General features: G+C 37.0%; 1 protein-coding gene across 9 annotated transcripts in view; it reads right to left on the bottom strand.

The window, feature by feature from the left end:
• The window catches only part of Ralgapa1 (Ral GTPase activating protein catalytic subunit alpha 1), a 199,072-nt gene that overhangs the window by 25,863 nt on the left and 150,437 nt on the right, over positions 1 to 22,772 (bottom strand). For all 9 annotated transcript variants that reach the window (XM_090345148.1, XM_090345156.1, XM_090345154.1 and 6 more), the window contains 2 exons: positions 12,830 to 12,988; positions 11,285 to 11,412 (listed from right to left, as the gene is read on the bottom strand). In XM_090345148.1, coding sequence (XP_090201274.1) covers positions 11,285 to 11,412; positions 12,830 to 12,988 — 287 coding nt within the window. The remainder of the gene's footprint in view (positions 1 to 11,284; positions 11,413 to 12,829; positions 12,989 to 22,772) is intronic.

Below are 22,772 nucleotides of genomic sequence, written 5' to 3'. Positions count from 1 at the left end.
ATTTAATAAAAAATGAAAGCACCTGATTATGTTAAACACATTTTAATAGTAATGATTTCAGCTTTAGAACCTTAATTTGTTTTCAAAATCCCCAAATACCATGTTGATCTTTTAAAAAATATATTTAAAAAGACTAGGATAAAATTTTTATGTTATGTATTAAACATGTGAATAATAAAATAAATATACAAGTAGACCCTTGTCACCCACAGACTAACACAGGATTTTTTTTTGAATAGGTGTTTCTCAAACTATTAATTTTTTTTTTTGCTAGTCTCGGGGCTTGAACTCAGGGCTTAAGCACTATTCTTGGGCTTTCTCAAGGCTAGAGCTCCACCACTTGAACCACAGCACCACTTCTGTTTTTTTCTATGTATGTGATACCAAGGAATTGAACCTGGGTCTTCATGCATGCTAGGCAAGCACTTTAACCACTAGGCTGAACTCCTGGCCCTGTACTCTTGTAAATTTAACTTTTATTGTAAAGGTGATATACAGACAGGTTACAGTTACACAAGTCAGGTAATGAGTACAAGTTTTTTTGAACAGTGTCACCCACCCTCACTTTCTCCCAGTTCTTTTCCTCCTTCTCCCTTCCTCGAGTTCTTTTCCAACAGTGTCTAGTGTGTGTACTGCTGAACTGGTTAACCCTTTGTCCTACTGTTTCTTGTGCTTCCTGTTCCTCTCCCCAAACCAGATAAACTTATTTACAATACAAAGGGCACAGAAATTAAAACGTGTCAAAAGGGAATAAACTGAAGGGGGAAAAGTAACTGCAAAAACCTCCTTTCCATTTCTTGGAGTTCATTTCAATAAGCATCATTTTTATTATTATACACACATTATTGAGTCCTTGTGATCCTCACTTAAGAATATCATCCTTTAATACAGAGTTTTAATAAGATAAAAGAAAATAGAATTCCTGTTCTATCTTGGGTAAGAAGTTAAAGATGGAAGAGAAAGATAAAGTTTGGTTGTTTTTCAAAAGGCTTCCTGTATCATCACTGCAGTCTCTATCTTCATTCTCGTGCTGAGATATGACTCAACTATCTAAACTGGCATACACAATGCTTTCTTTTTCTTTGCTATTGTTTTTTCATGAGGCCAGTACACTGTAAGAATAGGAAGGATACTGCTAGGCAGTGGGATCTCATGCCTGTAATCTTAGCTACTTAGGAGGCTGAGACCTGAGGGTCTTGGTTTAGTTTGAGCAGGAAAGTCTGTGAGACTTTCATCTCTAATTAACCACCTGAAAATCAGAAGTGTGGCAAAAAGAGGTAGAGCACTAGCCTTGAGCTTAAAGAACTCAGGGACAGTGCCCAGGTTCAAGCCTCATGGGGGTGGGGGGGTGATAGGATATAAGCATTTATTTATCAATCATTTGTAAAAGCGGAACAATAGTTTGGGTGCCCACAGCTCCTGACTGTACTTCTGGCTACTACAGTTCAGAGCCTGCCTAGGCAGAAAAGACTCAAATCTTGAGAGATTCTTTTTTGTTTTTTTTTTTTGGTCAGTCCTGGGGCTTGAACTTAGGGCCTGAGCACTGTCCTTGGGCTTTTTCCACAAGGCTAAATGCTCTACCACTTGAGCCACAGCACCAGTTCTGGCTTTTCTATGAATGTGGTACTGAGGAATTAAACCCAGGTCTTTGTGTATGCTAGGCAAGCACTTTACCACTAGGCTAAACTCCCGGCCCTAAGACTGAGAGATTCTTATCTCCAGTCCATCAGCAAAAAACCCAGGAAGAATGAGGTCCAAGCTCAAACAAACCCTAGTAATTAATATGACCATTTAGAGACCTTAGTCTCATAAACACTGGCTATTAGCTATTAATGTAATTAATCTGGCAATTATGCTCAACTAATATAACAAGTATTTTGAGTAACAGGTTACAGTTTATTATTTCACAACAGATAAAAAGTAAACAAAAGCAAGTATACAAAATCAAGGGATTGCCACTTTAGACACTGACTACCATATCAGTAGCATTAGAAAACCAAGTCTACCTAACTTTTTTTTTCTAGCTTGACTGCATTATGTGGTTTTGACCCACTTCTTGATCTTGGTCTGCCACTTCTTGTCCCTCTGCTTTATATTACCCAGTAATATATATTCTTTGCAAAAACTGAGTTTATGAAGTCATGCCCCTTTTCTGTCTCTAAAAAACTCACAGAATTGCAAGTATTTTGTATGTTTTTACAGTAATTTGAAAAGGATTTTTGGGGAAAGCCATTCCTAGTCCCACAGCCTCCACTATCTGCTACCACTTAATCATCTTCATTGTCCTATTTTGTATATATCACTACTGCTAGAGTCTGATCACTGTACAATTCATTCACTCATCCACTGATACAGCTCTCCTCTCCTGTGGCAGACAAGCTTCTTGAAAGCAGTAACTTCCTATCTATCCAACTGCCCATAGAAATAATCCCTACAGAAATTGCCACAGAAATAATATGGTGAATTTATAGTAGATACCAAATTACCTGGTGGATAAATGAATGATCCATAATTTCTTAGGAATTTTACTAATACTTAATATTAAGGAAGTGAGAGCCCTTTGTAATACACTATCTACTGCTTCTTCTTAGAAGAGACATCAAGTAGTATCTTCTCCGAGATAACTCTATTGCTGACAAGTCAGAGGTACCTTAACTAACCCATGTCCCATTACCCCTTCCCTCTACTGATGATTCATCTCTGAAAGTTATCTCACTAAATTATCTTGCTAATAAAATCACATCAAGTCATCACCAAAATATAAAATCTGGTGTGTGTTATTTTGGTTTATGCATATGTCAAAGGAAATTTCTTATAGTTCTGGTTTTCCTCCTCTTATGTACTATCAATAAAAATCTAAAATTATAAGTATAAAAAAAGTCTCTAAGGGAGGGATAGAAGGGATGACAGTGATAAAGATGAGCTAGTGGCTCATGCATGTAATCCTAGCTATTCAGGAGGCTTAGATCTGAGAATTGTAGTTTTAAGCCAGCCTATGTAGGAAAAAACATGAAATTCTCTTTAACTACTAGTATAAAAACAACAAAAAACTGGAAATGGAGCTGTTGCTTAAGTGGTAGAGCTCCATACTTTGAGTGAAAAAAAAAAAAAGGAATAGAGTCCTAGTACTGTTGCGTGTGCTCATGCACGCACACAGTGCATTGCACTCATAAATTGACAACTACTTAGAAATAATCTAAAGGATTTTTCATTCTTAAAAACAACTATGGCCAAGCTGGGCATGGCAGCTCACGCCTGTAATCCTAGCTACTCAGGAGGCTGAGATCTGAGGATCAAGGTTCAAAGCCAGCCCAGGCACAAAAGGACCTCAGACTCTTATCTCCAATTAAATTTTAGAAAATGGTTGTGGGGCTTGGCTCAAGGGTAGGGTGGTAGTCTTGGGCTGAAGAGCTCAAGGAAGGCACCCAGGCAGCCAGCATTCAAGCCCCAGAACTGCCCCCCCAACACACACACACACACACACACACACCCTCCCCCCCCCAACTATGTCGGGCACCAGTGGCTCACACCAGGGGAATGACATCTGAGGATCACAGTTCAAAGCCAGTCTGGGCACCAAAGTCCATGGGACTCTTATCTCCAATTAACTACCAGAAAACTAGAACTGGCTAAAGTGGCAGAGTAGTAGCCTTGAGCTGAAGTTGCTCAGGGACAGCACCTAAGCCCAGAGTTCAAACCTCGCAACCACCATCACCAACAAAAACTATCAAATAATAAATTCAAAAAACACGTAAACTTGTATAGGCACGTTTGACAAAAATACCAGGAGAAACAAGGAGCTGTGAGGGTAAGACGAAAAGAATTCCTCACAGATAAAAAATGTAATCTGTTTCAATAACAGTCTAGGGACATACATCTTTTAATAAATTTAAACTTATATTTTAAAATATTTCCAGAGTTAGCACAGAGGACAATTTCCACCAACTACAACATTACTATAATTTTCCAAGTGGCTGCTACATATAACAGTTTAGTGTTTCATATTGTTAATTTCTTTACTCCTTATACCAATCCTGTTTGATTCTGTAATTGTGCTCTTTTTACGGACTAAATTAAGAATAGTCCATACTTATTGATGTAATCTTCTGAGAAAATGATCCACAAAAGACAGTAGATAAGTAAAATTACATAGTTTCTCAAGAAACTAATTTTCTTCTAACATGAAATGGTAGCAATATTGATGGGACCCTAGGATGTTTCACAACGTCCTATCATAATGAATGGCAACCACATTAGTTCAGCCAATCAATTACATTTCATTTGATTTTGGCTCTCATACTTTTGCAACAGGTTCTTTACATTTGAGTAGAACTGCAAGGCCAACAAACTGTCACTAATTGAACAGTGATTATTGACTTTTGGTAATTTGTCTGATAAAGTTAAAGGAAAACCTAATTCTGGCATTTAATAAAAAGTCAATCTAAATACATAAGAAGAAACCAGATAAGATTGGCTTTAGGAAAGTGTATTAAATCTAGGTAAAATGCACTGGTTTTTAAAATTATTATAATATAGGTGATACTCCGAGGGTATATTATGCAGGTAATGTGTACATTTCTTTTTGGCCATCACCCCTTTCTTTGCTCTAGTATAATGTATTCTTTAAAAATGTCATTATGGGGGCCGGGAGTTTGGCCTAGTGGTAGAGTGCTTGCCTAGCATGCACGAAGATCTGGGTTTGATTCCCCGGTACCACATACATAGCAAAAAGCCAGAAGTGGTGCTATGGCTCAAGTGGTAGAGCCCTAGCCTTGAGAAAATCCAGGAACAGTGCTCAGGCCCTGAGCCCAAGCCCAGGACTGGAAAAAACAAAATAAAACAAAACAAAAAGAGTGAAAAAATGTCATTATGTAGTACCCTTCATACTATATATATTTCAGAATACTATCTACGTAAATGTACATACACATATAGCTCTATCTGTTCTTTGTTTTTTTTTTGGCCAGTCTTGAGGCTTGAACTCAGGGCCTGGGCACTGTTCTTGGGCTTTCTCAAGGCTCTACCACTTGAGCCACAACACCACTTCTAGCTTTCTCTGTGTATGTAATACTGAGGAATAGTACCTGGGTCTTTGTGTATGCAAGGCAAGCAATGTACTACTAGGACAAACTCTTGGCTCCACATTGTTATATTTTTTAGGAAATAATGACAAAAATAAGTCATTGTTTAGCAGTCATACCTTTTTCTTTCCCTATGTTTTTGATCCAGGGTTAGCTGATACATGGATGCAGAATCCATAGATACAGAATGTATTATAAAGTATTTTAATTCAGGTGAGGGGATAGCAAATCCAAATGCTGTAGAAGACTGAAGGAAGAACTGATGTTGTTACCTGAATCATCTGACAATACAATTCCCTTAATTTTCAGGTGACTTCAGTCATTTTTCTCTTAACTCCTGCTTTATGTGAGGGAAATGGGCTTTACTGATTTAACTAATAATAACAGCTTAAAAAACAAAATAAAACAAAGCACAGCAATATAAGTAGCCATGACCTAGACAAGTTGGCAAATTAACTATGTAATCAAAACACTATGTCCCATGACCCAGAAGATTTGTTTTGCAAATACTATAACATTTAATATAAAGAGCTCAAACACTTGCAAGCCTCCATATATGCTAGGCAAGTACTCTACCACTAAGCCACATTCCTACCCTCTCAAAATATGTTTTAGATCAAAATAAATAACTTTAATTTTTTTAATTTACAGAATAGAGTCTAAGGTCATAAAATTAAAACTGGAGAATTATTTTCACTGAAACAAAACAAAAATCAATGAAACAAACAAAGTGGATACTCTTTGAAGGTAGCTAATAAAATGATGGCTAAGATCAAACCTGAAATAGTCCTCTGATCCAATGGTTACCCAGAATCTGTCTTGTCTTTTTCCTTAGTGTTGCATTTCAATTCTAATGGCATGATCAAACAACAAATTGAGCTCTAGACCAAAAAGTACCTACCTGAAAAAAAAATCTGAGTTTGCATGAAAATGCCTTTCAAGTACAAGTAATGCAAGAAATGACAAGTGAAGTAAAGAAGAGATTTCAAAGCTTGAAAGACAGTCATCAATGCTGACAGATTACTGTAATTCAGGTTGCTAGCAGGATCGATTTGTGCAGCATATGACAATCAATACTGTCCTCATTTAGTGAACAACATAAGATTCATAGTAACAGAAGAGGTTCCTAGGATAAATTTTAAACTGTATTTGATGATCATAAATAGCACAATTTATGCTGTGGAATCTTAGTGGGCACTAATAGTGGGCATAAGGTAATTGACATAAGTTTAATACTTTTTACCTCTTTATTTTAAAAATTTAAAATATTAACTCTAGTAATTTTCAAAGCCTACTGCTATCTCAATTTCTACTGTAATTCATGTTAAGTGTAATGAACTGTTTTAGAATTATTTTCTCATCAACAGCTTGCTTTATAAAAAATATATATTTTGAGCCGTAGTGGCTCATGTCTGTAATCCTAGCCATTCAGGAGGCTGGGATCTGAGGATTATGGTTCAAAACTAGCTCAGGCACAAAAGGAACTGAGACTCTTATCTCCAATTAACCTCTAGAAAACGGAAGTGGGGCTAGGCTCAAGGGTAGGGTGATAGCCTTGAGCTAAAGGGCTTAGAGATAGAGCCCAGGCTGAGTTCAAGCCTCATGACCTGCCTCCCCGCCCCCCCCCAAAAAACCCACATTTTGAAGTTTGTCTGATTAATTGCATTTCTAAAATTACTTCTTATTCAAATAAAAAGATATTCCTAAATTTAATTGTCTAGTTGTAATTTGCTATATAAACTTTCTTTTAAAAAGCAGGTAATTTTTTTTTTCTTTTTCTTTGGTCATGGTACTTGAACTCTGGAACTGGACGCTGTCCCTGAGCTCTTCAGCTCAAGGCTACCGCTCTACCCCTTGAGCCACAGCACCACTTCCTGTTTTCTGGTGGTTAACTGGAGATAAGAATCTCATGGACTTTTTAGTGCCTAGATTGGCTTTGAACTATGATCCTTAGATCTCAGCCTCATGAGTAGCTAGGATCAGCATGAGCCACTGTGCCCAGCTAAAGCAAGGCTTTAAGCAATGGTGGAGTATACCTGTAATTCTAGCTACTTGGGAGCTAAGGCAGCTAAATTCAAAGCCTGCCTGTGCAACTTTTGGAGACTTTGTTTCAAAATCAAAATGATAATTTAAAAAAGTGATGGAAGCTGAGTGTCAGTGGCTCATACCTATAATCCTAGCTATTAAGTAGGCTGAGATCTGAGCTGTCAGTATGAAGGCAGGCCAGGCAAGAAAGACTCTTATTTCCAATTAACCAGCAAAATGCCAGAAGTCAAACTGTGGCTAGAGTGGTTTAGTGCTTGCCTTGAGCAGAAAAGCTAAGAGAGAATGTCCAGGTCCACAGTTCATGCTCCAGTATGGGCGCAAAAACAAAACAGTAAGTGTTAGGATGTTGCTTCGTGATGGGATGCTTACTTGTCCACTCAGTGTATGTACTGGGTTTAATCCCTAGTACAAAAAACAAGTCAAAAAGTAATATACCTGTTACTCTCCCATAACATTCCTTCTTCAGGTATTTTGAAATGAACTTTCTATGTTAGGATCACATGAGCCTAAGAGTTTGAAACTACTGGGCCGGGAGTTTGGCCTAGTGGTAGAGTGCTTGCCTAGCATTCATGAAGACCTGGAGTCAATTCTTAAGCACCACATACATCAGAAGTAAGGTTGTGGCTCAAGTGGTAGAGCTCTAGCCTTGAGAAAAACCGACGGACAGTTCTCAGGCCCTAAGCATAAGCCCAGGACTGGCCCCCCCCCACAAAAAGGAGTTAATCAACTTAATCTCCCAGGTAGCTACAGGTGTGCGCTATCACTCCTGACTCTTAACATTTAGAATAGAGAAATTTGTATGTCTTTGTGAAAAATGACATAATATATTCTTAATGTTAAAAGGGATAGGAGTAGCTGGGTACCCCTGGATCATGCCTATAATCCTAGCTACTCAGGAGACTGAGATCTGAGGATCAAAATTCAAGGCCAGTACAGGCACAAAAGTCCCTGTGAGGCTCCAATTAACCAATCAAAAACCAGAAATGGAGCTGTGGCTCCAAGTAGTAAAGTGCTAGCCTTGAGAAAAAGAGGTCAGGGACAATACCCAGGCTCTGAGTTTAAGCTCCTGTCAAGGGTTAGGGGCATCTATAACTATATAGAGTTGTCCCATGGTATCTGCAGATGATGGTATTAGAATATAACCAAAGTAATTCTTGCACACAATATAATTATCTCTAGAATGCTTTTAGCGATATCTATACAAATGCAAGTATATATAAATGTAAAACATCATATTGTTAAGAAATAAGAAAAAAGTTAACTCTTTTTACATATTTTTATGCACATTTGGGTGAATTTTTGAATTTAGAACACACAGATGCACAGGGATGACTATATTACTGAAATCATACAAGGGAACAACTTGTATAGTTTCTAAATTCAAGCTTCTGTTTTGGTCTGATTTAATGTTTTTTGTCAGTCCTGGGTCTTGAACTCAGGGCCTGGGCACTGTCCTTGGGCTTTCTCAAGGCTAGCATTCTACCACTTAAGCCATGGCATCCCAGCCTTTTCTGTGTATGTGGTAGTAAGGCATCAAACCCAGGGCTTCATGCATGCTAGGCAAGCAGTAGGCCAAACTCCTGACCCCTGATTTTCACTGTAGGTTTTCTACAAGCAATTTTGTTGATAGATATCCTTCTGGTTTGCTGTTTAAGCAAGTTTCATGCTTACTACTTTTACCTGAAATTTCTTTTCATCCCAGAATTTTCCCTAATGTGGTCTATATTAATGTTTCAACACGATTAACTTATAAATATCATAATGTAGGCCTGAAAATCCAACCCAATTAAATAATCTGCTGATAAGACAAATACAGAGATCCTAAACAGGCAATTTCTTGCTATTGACTTCTTTTATATTGATTATAATCTTTACACATAAGAGAAATTATTACACAAAACAATGTAGGGCTCATTACAACTATTAAGCACATTTAAATTCTAAAAATCTAAATTATTTAATCTTTACACAAATTATGAGATGGGTAGTAACATCTTTCTAGATAAACATTTCCTGACCTGACTCTGGTAGAGAATTTGCCTACCCCTATTACCGCAATAAAGAAATTCAATGGCTTGACGAAGAAACAGAAGTGAAATTCATTCATTCATTCATTCCCTTCCTCCCTCGTTCCCTCCCTTCTTCCTGTCTTTCTTCCTTGCACAGGCTGGCTTCAAGCTGTAATCTCAGATCTCAGCCCAGCCTCGTAAGTAGGTAGGATTACAGGTGTGAAGCACTGGGGCTTAGCCAAATTATATTTTTAATAATATAATCCATTGTGATAATTTTAAATCCAAGTAAAGCTATGTAGTATTCTTTATTTGTAACATTTATAGTCATTAAGCTTAACATACCATGATCTACCTGTAATGCCATTTCAGTGTCAGAATATATAAGAAATAAAGGGATCAGAAAGCTTAAGTAGATTTTCACAAAAAGAAAAAACTGTGGCAATTCACCTTATAATCACAAATTCATTTTATGAGATTAATTTTCAAAGATTCCACTTTTTTTGTGGCAATATTCGAATTTGAATTTAGGTCCTTGTTCTTTCCAGGCAGGCTCTCTACCACTTAAGCCATTCTGCTCAATTTAAGACATCCCTTTAAATTTCTAAGATAAAGTCACATTATATTGAGGGTAGATTATCTGGGCTCATAAATTAAGCTCCAGACTTAAAAAAATTTTCATCTCAAAACAAAAAGAGATTATTTGTGTATATTATATGACAGTCACCATTTTAAGAGTTTATACACTGTTATACATACTGAATTATTTATTCCACAGAACACCATAAGGTAGATACCATCATTATCATTGTATAGATTGAGTAAATTGCAGCTCAGAAGTTAAATATGCTCAGCTCCAAATCCAGACAATCTACTCTCCAAAGCTAGACTTCTAAGCCTTTTGTGCCTCCTCTTGTAGCTTCATATCTCTCTTATTCCCTCTCTTTGAAGGCTCTTCTTAATCTCACCAATATGAGTTAACAATAATTTGCCAACAGAATTTCTAGATACCATTATCCATTCCAGGTGAGTTAAAGGCTCCTTGTTAGATATCCTGAATACATCACTTTTTTTTTTTTTTTCAGTCCCAGGGCTTGAACCCAGGGACTGAGCACTGTCCTTGGGCTTTCTCAAGGCTAGAGCTCTATCTACCATTTGAGTCTCAGTATCACTTGCAGCTTTTTTCTTTTCTGCCAGTTCTGGGCTTGAACTCAGGGTCTGAGCACTGTCCTTGGACTTTCTCAAGGCTAGAGCTCTATCACTTGAGCCTCAAAGCACCACTTCCAGCTTTTTATCTATGTATGTGGTACCAGGGAATCAAAACCGGATCTTCTGTGCATGCTAGGCAAGCACTCTACCACTAGGCAAAACTCCTGGCCCTTCCAGCTTTTTTCTATGTATGTGGTACTGAGGAATTAAACCTGGGTCTTTGTCATGCTAGGCAAGCACTCTACCATGAGGCCAAACTCCTAGCCCCACTTTTAAAGCACATATACAGTAATCTTTTCCCAGTTACTTGGAGTTCCTCACGCTGTTTTGGCTATTTCTATACTTTCAAAGATGTAGACTGCATTTTCAGGACACTAATGAGTTAATCAAAAGATCAGTATTTGTGAAAAATACATAAATGTGTCATACATGGTGGCATGTACCTGAATCCCAGCAGATTACAGAGAGGAGGAGGATCTCAGGTTCAAATATGGGGGCAGGAGTTTGGCCTAGTGGTGGAATGCTTGCCTAGCATGCATGAAGACCTGGGTTGGATTCCTCGATACCACATACATAGAAAAAGCTGGAAGTGGTGCTGCGGCTCAAGTAGAAGAGCTCTAACCTAAGCCCAAAGACAGTGCTCAGGCCCTGAGTTCAAGCCCCAGGAACAGCAAAAAAACAAAACAAAAAAACAAAAAAACCCCACCAAAACCAAAAACCAAGATTTGCAGCATAGATCAAGCAGTAGGGTGCTTGTCCTAGGTTTAATCCCCAAACTACAAAATAATAAGAAAAAACTGTATCAAAGAAAATACATCAAATATCATAGCTACTTAATCACTTCTCTCAGAAATTCTAATTATCAATACAAAGAAACTGAAAGGTCTTTAGCACATAAAGTAACATATTATAGTAAAAATAATTTTTAAAAAAGGATACAAGTTTTGATATAATGGAATTAGTGATTTCAGAGCACGGCTTGCATTTATAGCTGTTGATCGAACCATAATGGGAAGAATCTTTCCATTAACAATAGCACCATCAAAAAGTGGGCCAAAGAAGGGAACCTGATAGAGAAAATAGTATATAATTATACATTCAAGTTGAAGAAAGATTATAAATAAGAGTAAGATACCTAGCACCTAAAAGTGAGGTTTTTTTTTTTGGGGGGGGGGGCGCTTGATCTCTGGGCATAGGTGCTGTCATTGAGCTGCTTATACCCAAGGCTAGCACTCTAACACTTCTAGTTCTTCCTGTGATTATTTCCTTTCTTCCCCCTGCTTTCTAGTTTGCATAAAGTGAGCAGCTTTGTTCTACTATACCCTATGTCACAATGGTCTGCCTCACCACAGGCCCAGAAACATATGACCATGGACTGAGCCCTCTGTAACTGCGCCAAAATAAACATTTCTTTTCCTATTTCCCTCCCTTCCTTCCTCCCTTCCTCCCTCCTTCCCTCCCTCTTTTTGCTGGTCCTGCAGGTTAAGCTCAGTGCTTGAGAACGATCCCTGAGCATCTATGCTCAAGGCTAATGCTTTAACATTTGAGCCACAGCTTCAATTCTGGCTCTTTACTGGTTAACTGGAGATAAAAGTTTCTCCTACTTTCCTGCCTGAGCTGGTTTTGAACACGATCGTCAGATCTCATCTTCCTGTGTAGCTAGGATTACAGGCATGAACCTCCAACCTCCAGCACCTGACTTAAATTTTTCTTATCTTAAAATGCTTCTGCAATAGCTGTCTTAATTTTATGGTATATATAAGATACTTAACTGTAGGAGAGGTAATAGAATTACTTAGCTTTTATGTTGTTAATTTGTAATATTCTTATTAATATAGGACTATTTGTTATAGAAGTCATTCCCTAGTCTAATGAGAATGAGTAGTCCTTCTCCAATTAAAAGTTAAGTCCCTGGATTGGGAGTTTGGCCTAGTGGTAGAATGCTTGCCTAGCATGCATGAAGACCCAGGTTCGATTCCTCGGTACCACATATATAAAATAAAGCCGGAAATGGTGCTGAGGCTCAAGTGGTAGAGCTCTAACCTTGAGAAAGTCCAAGGACAGTGCTCAGGCCCTGAACTCAAGCCCAGGGCTGGCAAAAAAAAACAAAACAAAACAACAACACCGAGGAATCGAACCCGGGTCTTCATGCATGCTAGGCAAGCACTTTAACCACTAGGCCAAACTCCCGGCCCCACAACACTTTTTTAAAGTCCTTTTGTTACCATGGTACAAAGGTAGTTTTATTCATAATTTAAATAACCATTTCTCATTTGAGCACAATTTCTTGTTATTTAGTCTAACACCTCCAGAACTAGACTTAAGAGAATCTTTCCAGCTGCCAGAATCCATGTTGCAATTCCTTCCCATTTTGAAAACGTGATGCCTAGTATAATTATTCTTCTATAGGATGGAAAGAACCCACAATGCAGACTCCAACAAAATTCTAAAACATTACTAATATGGAAGCTAAGGAGTTCTTACCTCTGGTTTTTTCATGATTTGGATGCTGAACATATGATTTTTCATTGGATATATTATAATTAAGACATCACCAAATTCTGTAGGGATAATTCCTCTCCTGTAGTCTCTAGTATGCTCTGACCAAACAATATGCACTTCATCATTTCCTAAATGTCTCAACTGGAAAATAAGAAAAATAAGTGCTTTATAAATGCCCTGTGAGTATAGTTATATAGTTAATGACATATCACAAAAAGGGGACAAGTTTAAAAAGTTTAAATTTCATTTGCTCATAAGCACACTCAAAGGCATTAAGGAGACACTGCAGAAGAGCAGATAATTCAACTGTCCAGTCAGTGAGAAAAAGACAGAACTCAGATAAAAGAGTTCACAGTCCACTTTTCTGAACTAGTTAACTGCATCAAATTTCTACTACCAAATGTTTCAAAAAGCTGTTTAAAAAAGCGGCTGATTTGAAATTTTTTTTTTCTGACCACTCTCTGGATGTGCTAATAAGCAGTGATATAGCCTTAAAAAGTCAACCAGAAGAGAAATAAACAGAAAAAAATTAAAAAATGGATAAAAAATTCAACAAATTAATTTCCAGGTTTCCTTGCCCATAAAAACTTAGAATTCCAGCTGAGCATGGTGGCTCACACCTGTAATCCTAGCTACCAAGGAGGCTGAGATCTGAGGATTTTGGTTCAAAGCCAGCCTGGGCACTAAAGACCATGAAACTCTTATCTCTATTTAACCACTAGAAAATAGGAAGTGGTACTGTGGCTCAAGGGGTAGGGTGGTAGCATTGGGCTGAAGAGCTCAGGGACAGCTCCCAGGCCCAGAGTTCAAGCCCCACGACTAACAAAAATAAACAACAACAAAAAAAACCTTAGAAATTCCTTCAAACAAAGCTCTTGAGTTCTTCTGGAAGCTTGAAATGTAAATTACGCATTTGTTCTTAGACTGTTTATGCCAACTGAAAAGTTAATGTTATGATAAAACCACACATAGACATTAAAAATTAGATTGCTAATGAATTAATAAAAATGAACTTAATATCAGTTTTTTCTTCTTGGAAAGTACTGTATAAACCTGATTTTATTATAAATTTTTATTATCTAATATGTTTGCTTCTGCTCCTGCAAACATTTAAGTGTAATTTTGGTACATATCTTACACAGGCATTTAAAAGTTACTTTTTGATAACTGTACACATTGCAGATGGAAGTTTGGAAGACATGTAATAAGTATCAGTGATATTAATACTAAGAGCTAATGTACAGAATTTCTATTTTTCAAATATGAAATTTATGTTAAAGACCAAAGGGTCAATATGTGATTTAAGTAAGAAGAGTGGCAAAGTCCATCTAGTGAAAAATTTTTGTTTTTCTTTTTTGGTCTCTCCTTTAACCTGGAGTTAATTCCTTATCCCTGTGTATAACACAACTAGAATTATATAAATGTAGGACTTGGACTTTGTGACATTTTTAAAAAGCAAAAAAGAAATTACACAACTCAGAAAAGCCATGGCTCCATAATTTCATTTTTCAATCAAAATACTTTAAAAATATCCTTCCTATACAGCCATTCGATGTGTCAGCTTCCCTAATAGGTTTATGTTAACTGAATACAAAAGAAATGTGAAATAAATTTAACCAGGAGGGATGATCCAATCTAATTTTGATACATTAATGTCATATGCTGTACATGTTACAATAGCAGCCAGATCTAATACTAAGCTCCGGGCTATACTAAGATTTCCAAATGGCAGATTGTTCTAAGTGATAGCAAGTATAATTGAAGTAATAAACGATAGTAAAAGCTGAGCACACTGTCAGGAAGAATTTAAGTATTTACTTTTTAAAATTAAATGAGTTAGGTTAGGAAAGACAAGACAACTGAAATAATGCAGGTCTCAATTTACAGAAAATTCCTTTTATTTATCTGCTACATTAACCCTTGAACTCTTGCCAAAACTATCTGTAATTGCTAGTTTTACTTATCTAAAGAAACAAGAAGGGAAAAGGGACAACTGTATTTTTATCTTATAACAGAAGCTTGTCAAGAATCCTTCATGTTACAGAAGTTGAGTAGAAAACATATTTTTGCCAAGAAACTGTAATGAAAGTTTTTGGCAATGAGTGATGTACAAAATAAAAAGTCATTCTAAACACGCTCAAATATTTAAGGGAAAAAGTTTTAGGAAATTTTATCACTGAAATTTCAATGCTGAAAACATAATTACTGAAGGTTGTATCATGATGGGGTATGTTTTTCATATTGTTAAAATCCGCTACATAATAATTACACAAAAATGATAATCAATTTCTTCATTGTACCTGAGAGGTATGTGTGTGAGCCAGCCTGTACTAATACTAGGGCTTGAACTCAGGATCTGGTACTGTCCTTTATCTTTTCTGCTTAATGCTGGTGTTCTACTACTTGAGCCACAACTATACTTCCTGCTTCTTGTTAGATAATTGGAGATAGGAGTCTCATGGACCTTCCTGCCTGAGCTGACTTCAACCAAGATCCTCAGATCTCAGCCTCCTCAGTAGCTAGGATTACAAGTACATGCTACTGGTGCCTGGCTCTTGGGATCTTTAAAATACTATTGAAAGAATGACCTTATATTATGAAACTTCTCCCAAATGCCAATTCATTTTGAAACAGACTTCTAAATACATGGAATAAGCCTATTAAAATGACTGGTAACAACATTTCCAAATTCACTTCAACTGCTATTACGTCATTTTGAAATCCGAAGCAACATAGGCTACACATTACATTCATTTACAAGGATTATGAAGTGAAACTTAGTATGTATAGAAGATTTAAGTCTTTGATACGTTACAGAATGTTAACACTGGAAAAGACTGAGTATTTTCCCACACAGTATAGGAATTCTCACTAATTGCAAAAACTCAGTGATATCCTGCTTCTGCTCAGTTTTAATTTTATAGATTTGAGTGACTCACAAATTAGCTCATTCTACTTTTAAAGAATGATAATCATTAAAGCTAGGTGCTGGTGGTTCACACATGTAATCCTGGCACCCAAGAGGTGGAGATCTGGCAGGAAATCTGAGACTCTAATCTTCAGTTAACCACACACACAAACACAAAAGTCATTGGAGCATTCTTTATACCATGCACAAACCTGACTTTAAATTGAACCAAATAAATCCAATTTATAGTCTATATCCTGTATATTTCCAGATACCTGAAGGTCATTCTAAGAGTTAAAAGTGATATGAAGTATAAATGAAGTAATGAATGAAAGTAAAAGCTGAGTACACTGTTAGGATGAACTTTTTCAGGTTACAAGTGTCATTATATGACAAATTCCTTCTTACAGTTTGCAGACATTGATTATCCTGGATTACTGGCTCAGTTGACTATTAAATTGCAGTGTTTGGGATGGAATACATTATCAATATATGTCCTAATGTAGCAAATCCAATAGTGGCTGTTTCTTCCTGGTTTTTTTTTTTGGTTTTTTTTTTGGTTTTTTGCATGTTTATAACATTGCTTGCTTAAATGGACCTCTAGTAAGTTTTCAAAGTTCTTTTAAACATCAATCAACTGCTTAGAATTAGAAGATTCCACATTTATTCCTCCTCTTCCTCCTCCTCCTTCTTCTTCTTCCTTTCTTCTTCCTTCCAACGCTGTCCCTGGACTTTCTCAAGGCTAGAGCTCTACCACTTGAGCCTCAGCACCACTTCCAGCTTTTTTCTATGTATGTGATACCAAGGAATCAAACCTGGGTCTTCGTGCATGCTAGGCAAGCAAACTACTACTAGGCCAAACTCTCGGCCCCTATTTCACATTTATTCCTGTTAAATTTTACCTTTCCTAGTTCAGATTATTCTTAAATTGAAGAAAAAGATTATCAAGATTATCTTTATAAACTTATTGTTAGCCCAATGTTGGTTTTCTCTTTTCTAGACTGGGGTTATTTTTAAAGTTAAATTTCTTTGGATGAGACAGGCTTGATAATCATTACAGGTTTTTCTTCCTGATTAAACAAATACCTATAGTTATAAAGGGTATATGGTACACACTCACATGCTAAGGGCTTATTATTTATTTAGTTATTTGAATTCACTAACTTTTCAGAACAGTATTACAAGGGAAGGACAAGTAGTATTAATGGAGACAAAAACATGAGAAGGAGTATCAATGTGTGAGAAGTAATGTACCTTCTCTCTGGCAAATATAACCATAACCCCTCTATACATTAAAATAAAACATTAAAAAAAAGATGAAGTAGTTTATGTAAGATCAAACCACTAGTAGGTGGCAGGATCAGGTAGGCCAGTTCCAGAACTCATATTCTGACTATTTCCCTATATTGTCTCTTGTTAAATAATTAAATGTTCTGAATACAATTATAAATCAATCACAAATACATGTACCCAACTCTTAATACTACATTTCTTTAAGTTGTCCACAACAACTTGGTTAAAACTGTACACACTAGTCTATGGCTGTTCTTGATATAGTAATCCTATTAAAGCAAATTAAGTTATCTTGATGTGATTTGTTATGGTTAACTTATGGTGGTTCCTAGTGATAGCTACTTCATTATCTGAGTGCTCACAAACCATCTGTTTAATAATCCTATTTTGCTGGGCATTGGGATGGAGCTCATGAATGTTGGTATTTTCTGAATTCTGGCTTATTTTGTAGTTTGTGAGAATGAAATACTTGTCATTGCTATAGACTGAAGTTTCTGTTATCCCAAACTCAAATGCTGACATTCTAACTCCCAATATGATGACATTAGGACTTTGGGAGGTGACAGAATCTAAGGGCTCTTTTGTAAGGGAGCAGTACCTTTATAAAAGACACCTGAGAACTTGATTGCCACTTTCACAAAGAATCTGTCAGTATGCCTTGATCTTGCCTATGAAAAAATAAATATCCATGTTTACAAGGTAGCCCATCAGTTATTTTTGTAATGGCAACACAAACAAAAGAAGATTTCCATCTTATGACAGTGCTTTCATGCCCCATGAAATCAAAAGGAAATCCAGAGTTAAATTGGCATTTGTTCAGTTCTATGAAATATCACTCTGGGGCTGGCAAGTAGGAGTCATGTATAGTAACTATTATTGCTCTCATAAATCAGCTTTACATGACTTTGTCATTTGTGTTAAAGACAAGTAGTTATAAACTAATTAGAATAATAAAAAACCCCCGAGAACTGGGAACGGTGGCTTACACCTGTAAATCCTAGCTACTCAGGAGGCTGAGATCTGAGGATCGAGGTTCAAAACCAGCCCAGGCACTAATGTCTGTGAGACTCCTATTTGTAATTAACCACTAGAAAACTGGAAGTGGTGCTATGGCTCAAGGGGTAGGGCGATAGCCTTGAGATGAAGAGCTCAGAAATAGTGCCCGTGCCCAGAATTCAAGTACCACGACTGATGACAAAAAAACAAACAAAAAACCCCAACTCAAACCCTGAGAGACTTCTTTGATTCTATTGGTTTGGTTGCTATATTTCTAACATGCTCATTAAAACCATACACATTGCCCAGTGTTGGTGGCTTACACCTGTAATCCTAGCTACTTAGGAAGCTGAGATCTGAGACATGTGAGGTTCAAAGCCAGAAAGGACAGGAAATTCTGTGAGACTAATTTCTTTTTTCCTTTGGAATAAGTAAGGCATCTATTTTACATTTTTAACTTTTAATAATTGTTTTCCTTACACACACATACACATGTGATAGGTCAGTACTTTTCTTAAAACGTTAAAAGACTCGGGACTTAATAGCAAGAACCTTTTGCATAAGGCTTGATGTTTCTTCCTTTATACAACAAAATATCCTGCTCTAACATTTTATAATATGTGAGTTATATACTTCTGTCAACTCTGTAACCTAGGAAAGTTCTAATCACATCAAGGATTGTCTTAGTGAGAGACTCTTATTTCTAATTAACCACCAAAATGCTGAAGTAAAGCTGTGGCCCAATTGGTAGAATGTCAGCCTTGGCCAAAAAAGCTTGAGGCAGCACCTTGGCACTGAGTTCAAGCCACACTACTGGCACAGAAAAACTAGGACAAATCTACCCTTTTCCCCCACCAACTGTACTTTTTTTTGTACTTTCTTTCCTATTTTCTCCACTATTACCCTGTATCCAAGCAAGTCATTCATATTCCTGAACTAGCCATGAATTTGAACTAGCCATCCTTCCAACTCATCTTTTTTTTCACTATCTGCCAAATGTGAACTGACTACAAGGAACTAGCTTTTGCAAATGCATTAATGAGGAAATGTAGATGTAGTCTCTGCTCTCAAAAGGAAACAGTGGTGGATGCCAGTGGCTCACAACTATAATCCTACCTACTCAGAAGGCTAAGATTTAAGGATTAGTTAGAAGCCACCTGTTTCAGGAAAGTCCCTGAAACTTTGTGTGGTGGTGATGGTGGTGGTGGTTAGAGATCAAACAAAAAAAATCCAGAAGTAGCTCAGGTGTTAGAGTACTTGCCTTTACAGCACTATTCTTGAGCAAACATGAATAAACAAAAAAAAACCTCAGGGGAAGCACACAGTTCAAGCCCTAGAATGCACACATACATCTCTCTCTCTCTCTCTCTCTCTCTCTCTCTCTCTCTCTCTCTCTCTCTCTCTCTCCCCTCTTTCCCCCTCCCCCATGAAAAATACAGCAATATTCTATACTTCACAAAATTAAATAACACTGATCTGTAATGGCATCTGACCTAAAAGCTACTTGTACATGTAGAAGTTAATTAGATTAGGCAGTCACATTAGGAAACTTATATGTATGTAGAAATGAGAACTTTTTGGTATTCTCAATACCTGACATGGCACTATTTTCTCCAACTTTCAGACATTCATACTTAGCAAAATATAGATTATCCTATCCCCAAAGGGTGTGAAAAACAGCCTTTCATATTTCATTTATTTATTTATTGCCGGTTCTGGAACTTGAAGTAGGGTCTGGGGTCTGTCCCTGATCATCTGCCTCTCTGTGCTCAAAGCTAGCTTTTCTGAGTTTATTAGGGGAAAGAGTCTCAGAGTTTCCTGCCTAGACTGGCTTCAAACTGTGGTCCTCAGATCTTAGGTTTAGTTTCTTGAATAGGTAGGACTATAGTGCTCGGTTCCTTTCATGGTTTCATGTCATATATATTTTTCTAATTTTATGTGCTGTCTGGATCATTCCTTTTTACCAATTACAAAAAGCTTCTCAAAGGCAACAGGCATAGTATCTAGGATGACAGTCAATAAATACCTCTATTTAAAACAGTATCTTGGTAATATTTTTTTCCTATCATATATAGTATAAAAACAGAAGTTTATTTTATTTATTTGTGGGTTACGGGGCTTGAACTCTGGGCCTGCTGCTGTCCCTGAGCTAAAGAGCTCAGGGCTACCACCCTACCCCTGGAGCCACAGCCCCACTGCCATTTTCTAGTGATTAATTGTAAATAAGAGTCTCAAAGTCTTTAGTGCCCTGGCTGGCTTTGAACCTCGATCCTCAGATCTCAGACTCCTGAGTAGCAAGGATTACATGTGTGAGCCACCATTCCCAGCTAACAGAAAGTATTTTTAATAGTGGCATTTAATTAACTATGCTAGTTTAGTGTATAGGTAGGTTAGTGATAAAACAGACGTGGATAGGTAGTAGTTCTTTTGATTTGTCTATTTGTAGCTGTGGTAATTTATTCATAAAACATTTATTACATACCAAGGTCTGGTACTAGGTGTTAGGAATATAGTAGTAGACAAAACATGACCTTGATATCCTGGTGGGGAGAGCCAAGTAACCATATATAAAAACATGATAATAATGCTCTAAAGAAAGTAACAGAGAACAGTCATACCACTCCTGAATAAATGGGAGCTTCCTTAGCTAGAAGGCTTTGAGAAACTGTCATGTGAGTTTGAGGACAGAATAATGAGAATGAACAAGAAGTTAACAGAGGAGATCAGAGCTGCAGGAAGACATGTGGCCAAATTGCATAGAACATTAAAGGCCACAGTGAGGAATGAAGAATTTTTTCTTTCTATACATACAGTGAAAAGCTAGTAAGTAGCCTATTCAAATTAAAGCACTCACAGTGGTGAAGAAAATTTGCATTAAAATATTAATATTTCCTCTTTCCTTTATCCTCACTTTGTCATCAGGAGTATACTTGTAAAAATTGGGGTCACAGGTAGATCTATGATATTCAAATAGGAGTACAGTAGGTTACTTGTTATATTTGGAACTGAAACCATGAGTACAGTTTCATAGTATTTATTAGTGATAATATTAACCAGATTTTTACTAAAATAATAGAACTTACATTTCCTTAAACAAGTTTTCTAAAAAATTAGTATTAAAAGCCAGGGGTGGTGGCTCACGCATGTAATCCTAGCTACTCAGGAGGCCGAGATCTGAGGATCTTGGTTCAAAACCAGCCTGGACACTAAAGACTGTGATATTCTTATATGCAATTAACTACTAGAAAAACCATAAGTGGTACGGTGGGTTCAAGGGGTAGGGTAGTACCTTGAGCTGAATTGCTCAGGGACAGCGCCCAGGCTCAGAATCTGAGACCTACAACCGACCAAAAAGAAAAAAAAATAGTATTATTGATTCAGCATACTGTTCTTTGAGAAGTATCTTATTTTTTTATGTAAAATAAAAAGTGGATTTAAAATTAAGATTGGAGGGGCCAGGAGTTTGGCCTAGTGGTAGAGTGCTTGCCTAGCATGCACGCAGACCCGGGTTTGATTCCTTGGTACCACATACATAGCAAAAAGCCGGAAGTGGTGCTGAGGCTCACGTGGTAGAGTGCTAGCCTTGAGAAAGTCCAAGGACAGTGCTCAGGCCCTGAGCCCAACCCCAGGACTGGCAAAAAAAAAAAAAAAAAAATTAAGATTGGACCAAGCAGGTATACAAGGCTTATTTTTAGAACTACTGTGAACAAATGAAATATTGTCCATTTACTGTCTATTCTTTCCCCTCTTTTGTGGAGTGAAGGGAAGAGGATTCAGAAAATGAAAGATGAGAATCAAACTAAATATGTTGCAATTATCTCAACTTGATCTTCATGAAACTTGTAAAAGGATGATTCAGCTACCTTGAAGCAGAGTATCAGATAGTGGCAAGAACAAGGAGACAGAGGAAATGAGATGCTCCTCTCAACACTTTACCCCTAAAAATCAAAAAGTGCTGCAAGCATTGGTATAAATAGTGGAAATGTTTTAAACCATTTCCATCAATCTTTCTCAGGTAGAGATAATTTATAGAACGGCTGGCCTAATATATTGGTGTTATATCTAGATTTCTGAAATGGTAAAATATTTTTTAAAAGAGACTTTACTAAGCGGGCTAATTTGGTATAGTCTATATTGTCAATTTTTTTTTTTTTTTTGGTGCAATCGTGGGGCTTGGACTCAAGGCCTGGGCACTCTCCTTGGGCATTCTCAAGGCTAATACTCTACCACTTGAACCACAGCACCACTTCCAACATTTTTTTGTGTATGTGGTACCGAGGAATTGAACCCAGGGCTTTATGCATGCTAGGCAAGCACTCTTACCACTCCTGGCTGCTGCTAATGTTTTAAGCCCTGGAAAACCTTTTCTTCATAAAAATTAAAAACACTACAGTTTAGGTGGGCAAAAGAACAATTAATTTCCATTCCGATAAAATGTTTAAAATAATTTATAAAAACAACACATAATATTTTAAATAAGTCAGAAGTGAAATTACTTTCTATAAAATGGATATAAATGACTTTCTCCTACCAAGTTTACAACAAAGAACTAGAGTCATAAATAATTCTAGCTTGCCAGAGGCATGGCTATTTCTTTATACTGACTGTCGACTATCTAACTTAATTAGAGGTATTAAACTCCATGCCCAGGTCAACAAGCTTTACTTTCTCCAATATTACACTTCAACCAATGCTCATTAATGTGTCTACTGAATGGATTAACACACC

This window comes from Megascapheus bottae, chromosome 14, assembly GCF_031878675.1.
Source record: "Megascapheus bottae isolate mThoBot1 chromosome 14, mThoBot2.hap1, whole genome shotgun sequence".
Taxonomy (NCBI): Eukaryota; Metazoa; Chordata; class Mammalia; order Rodentia; family Geomyidae; genus Megascapheus; species Megascapheus bottae.
This window is presented reverse-complemented; position numbering and strand designations above follow the sequence as displayed.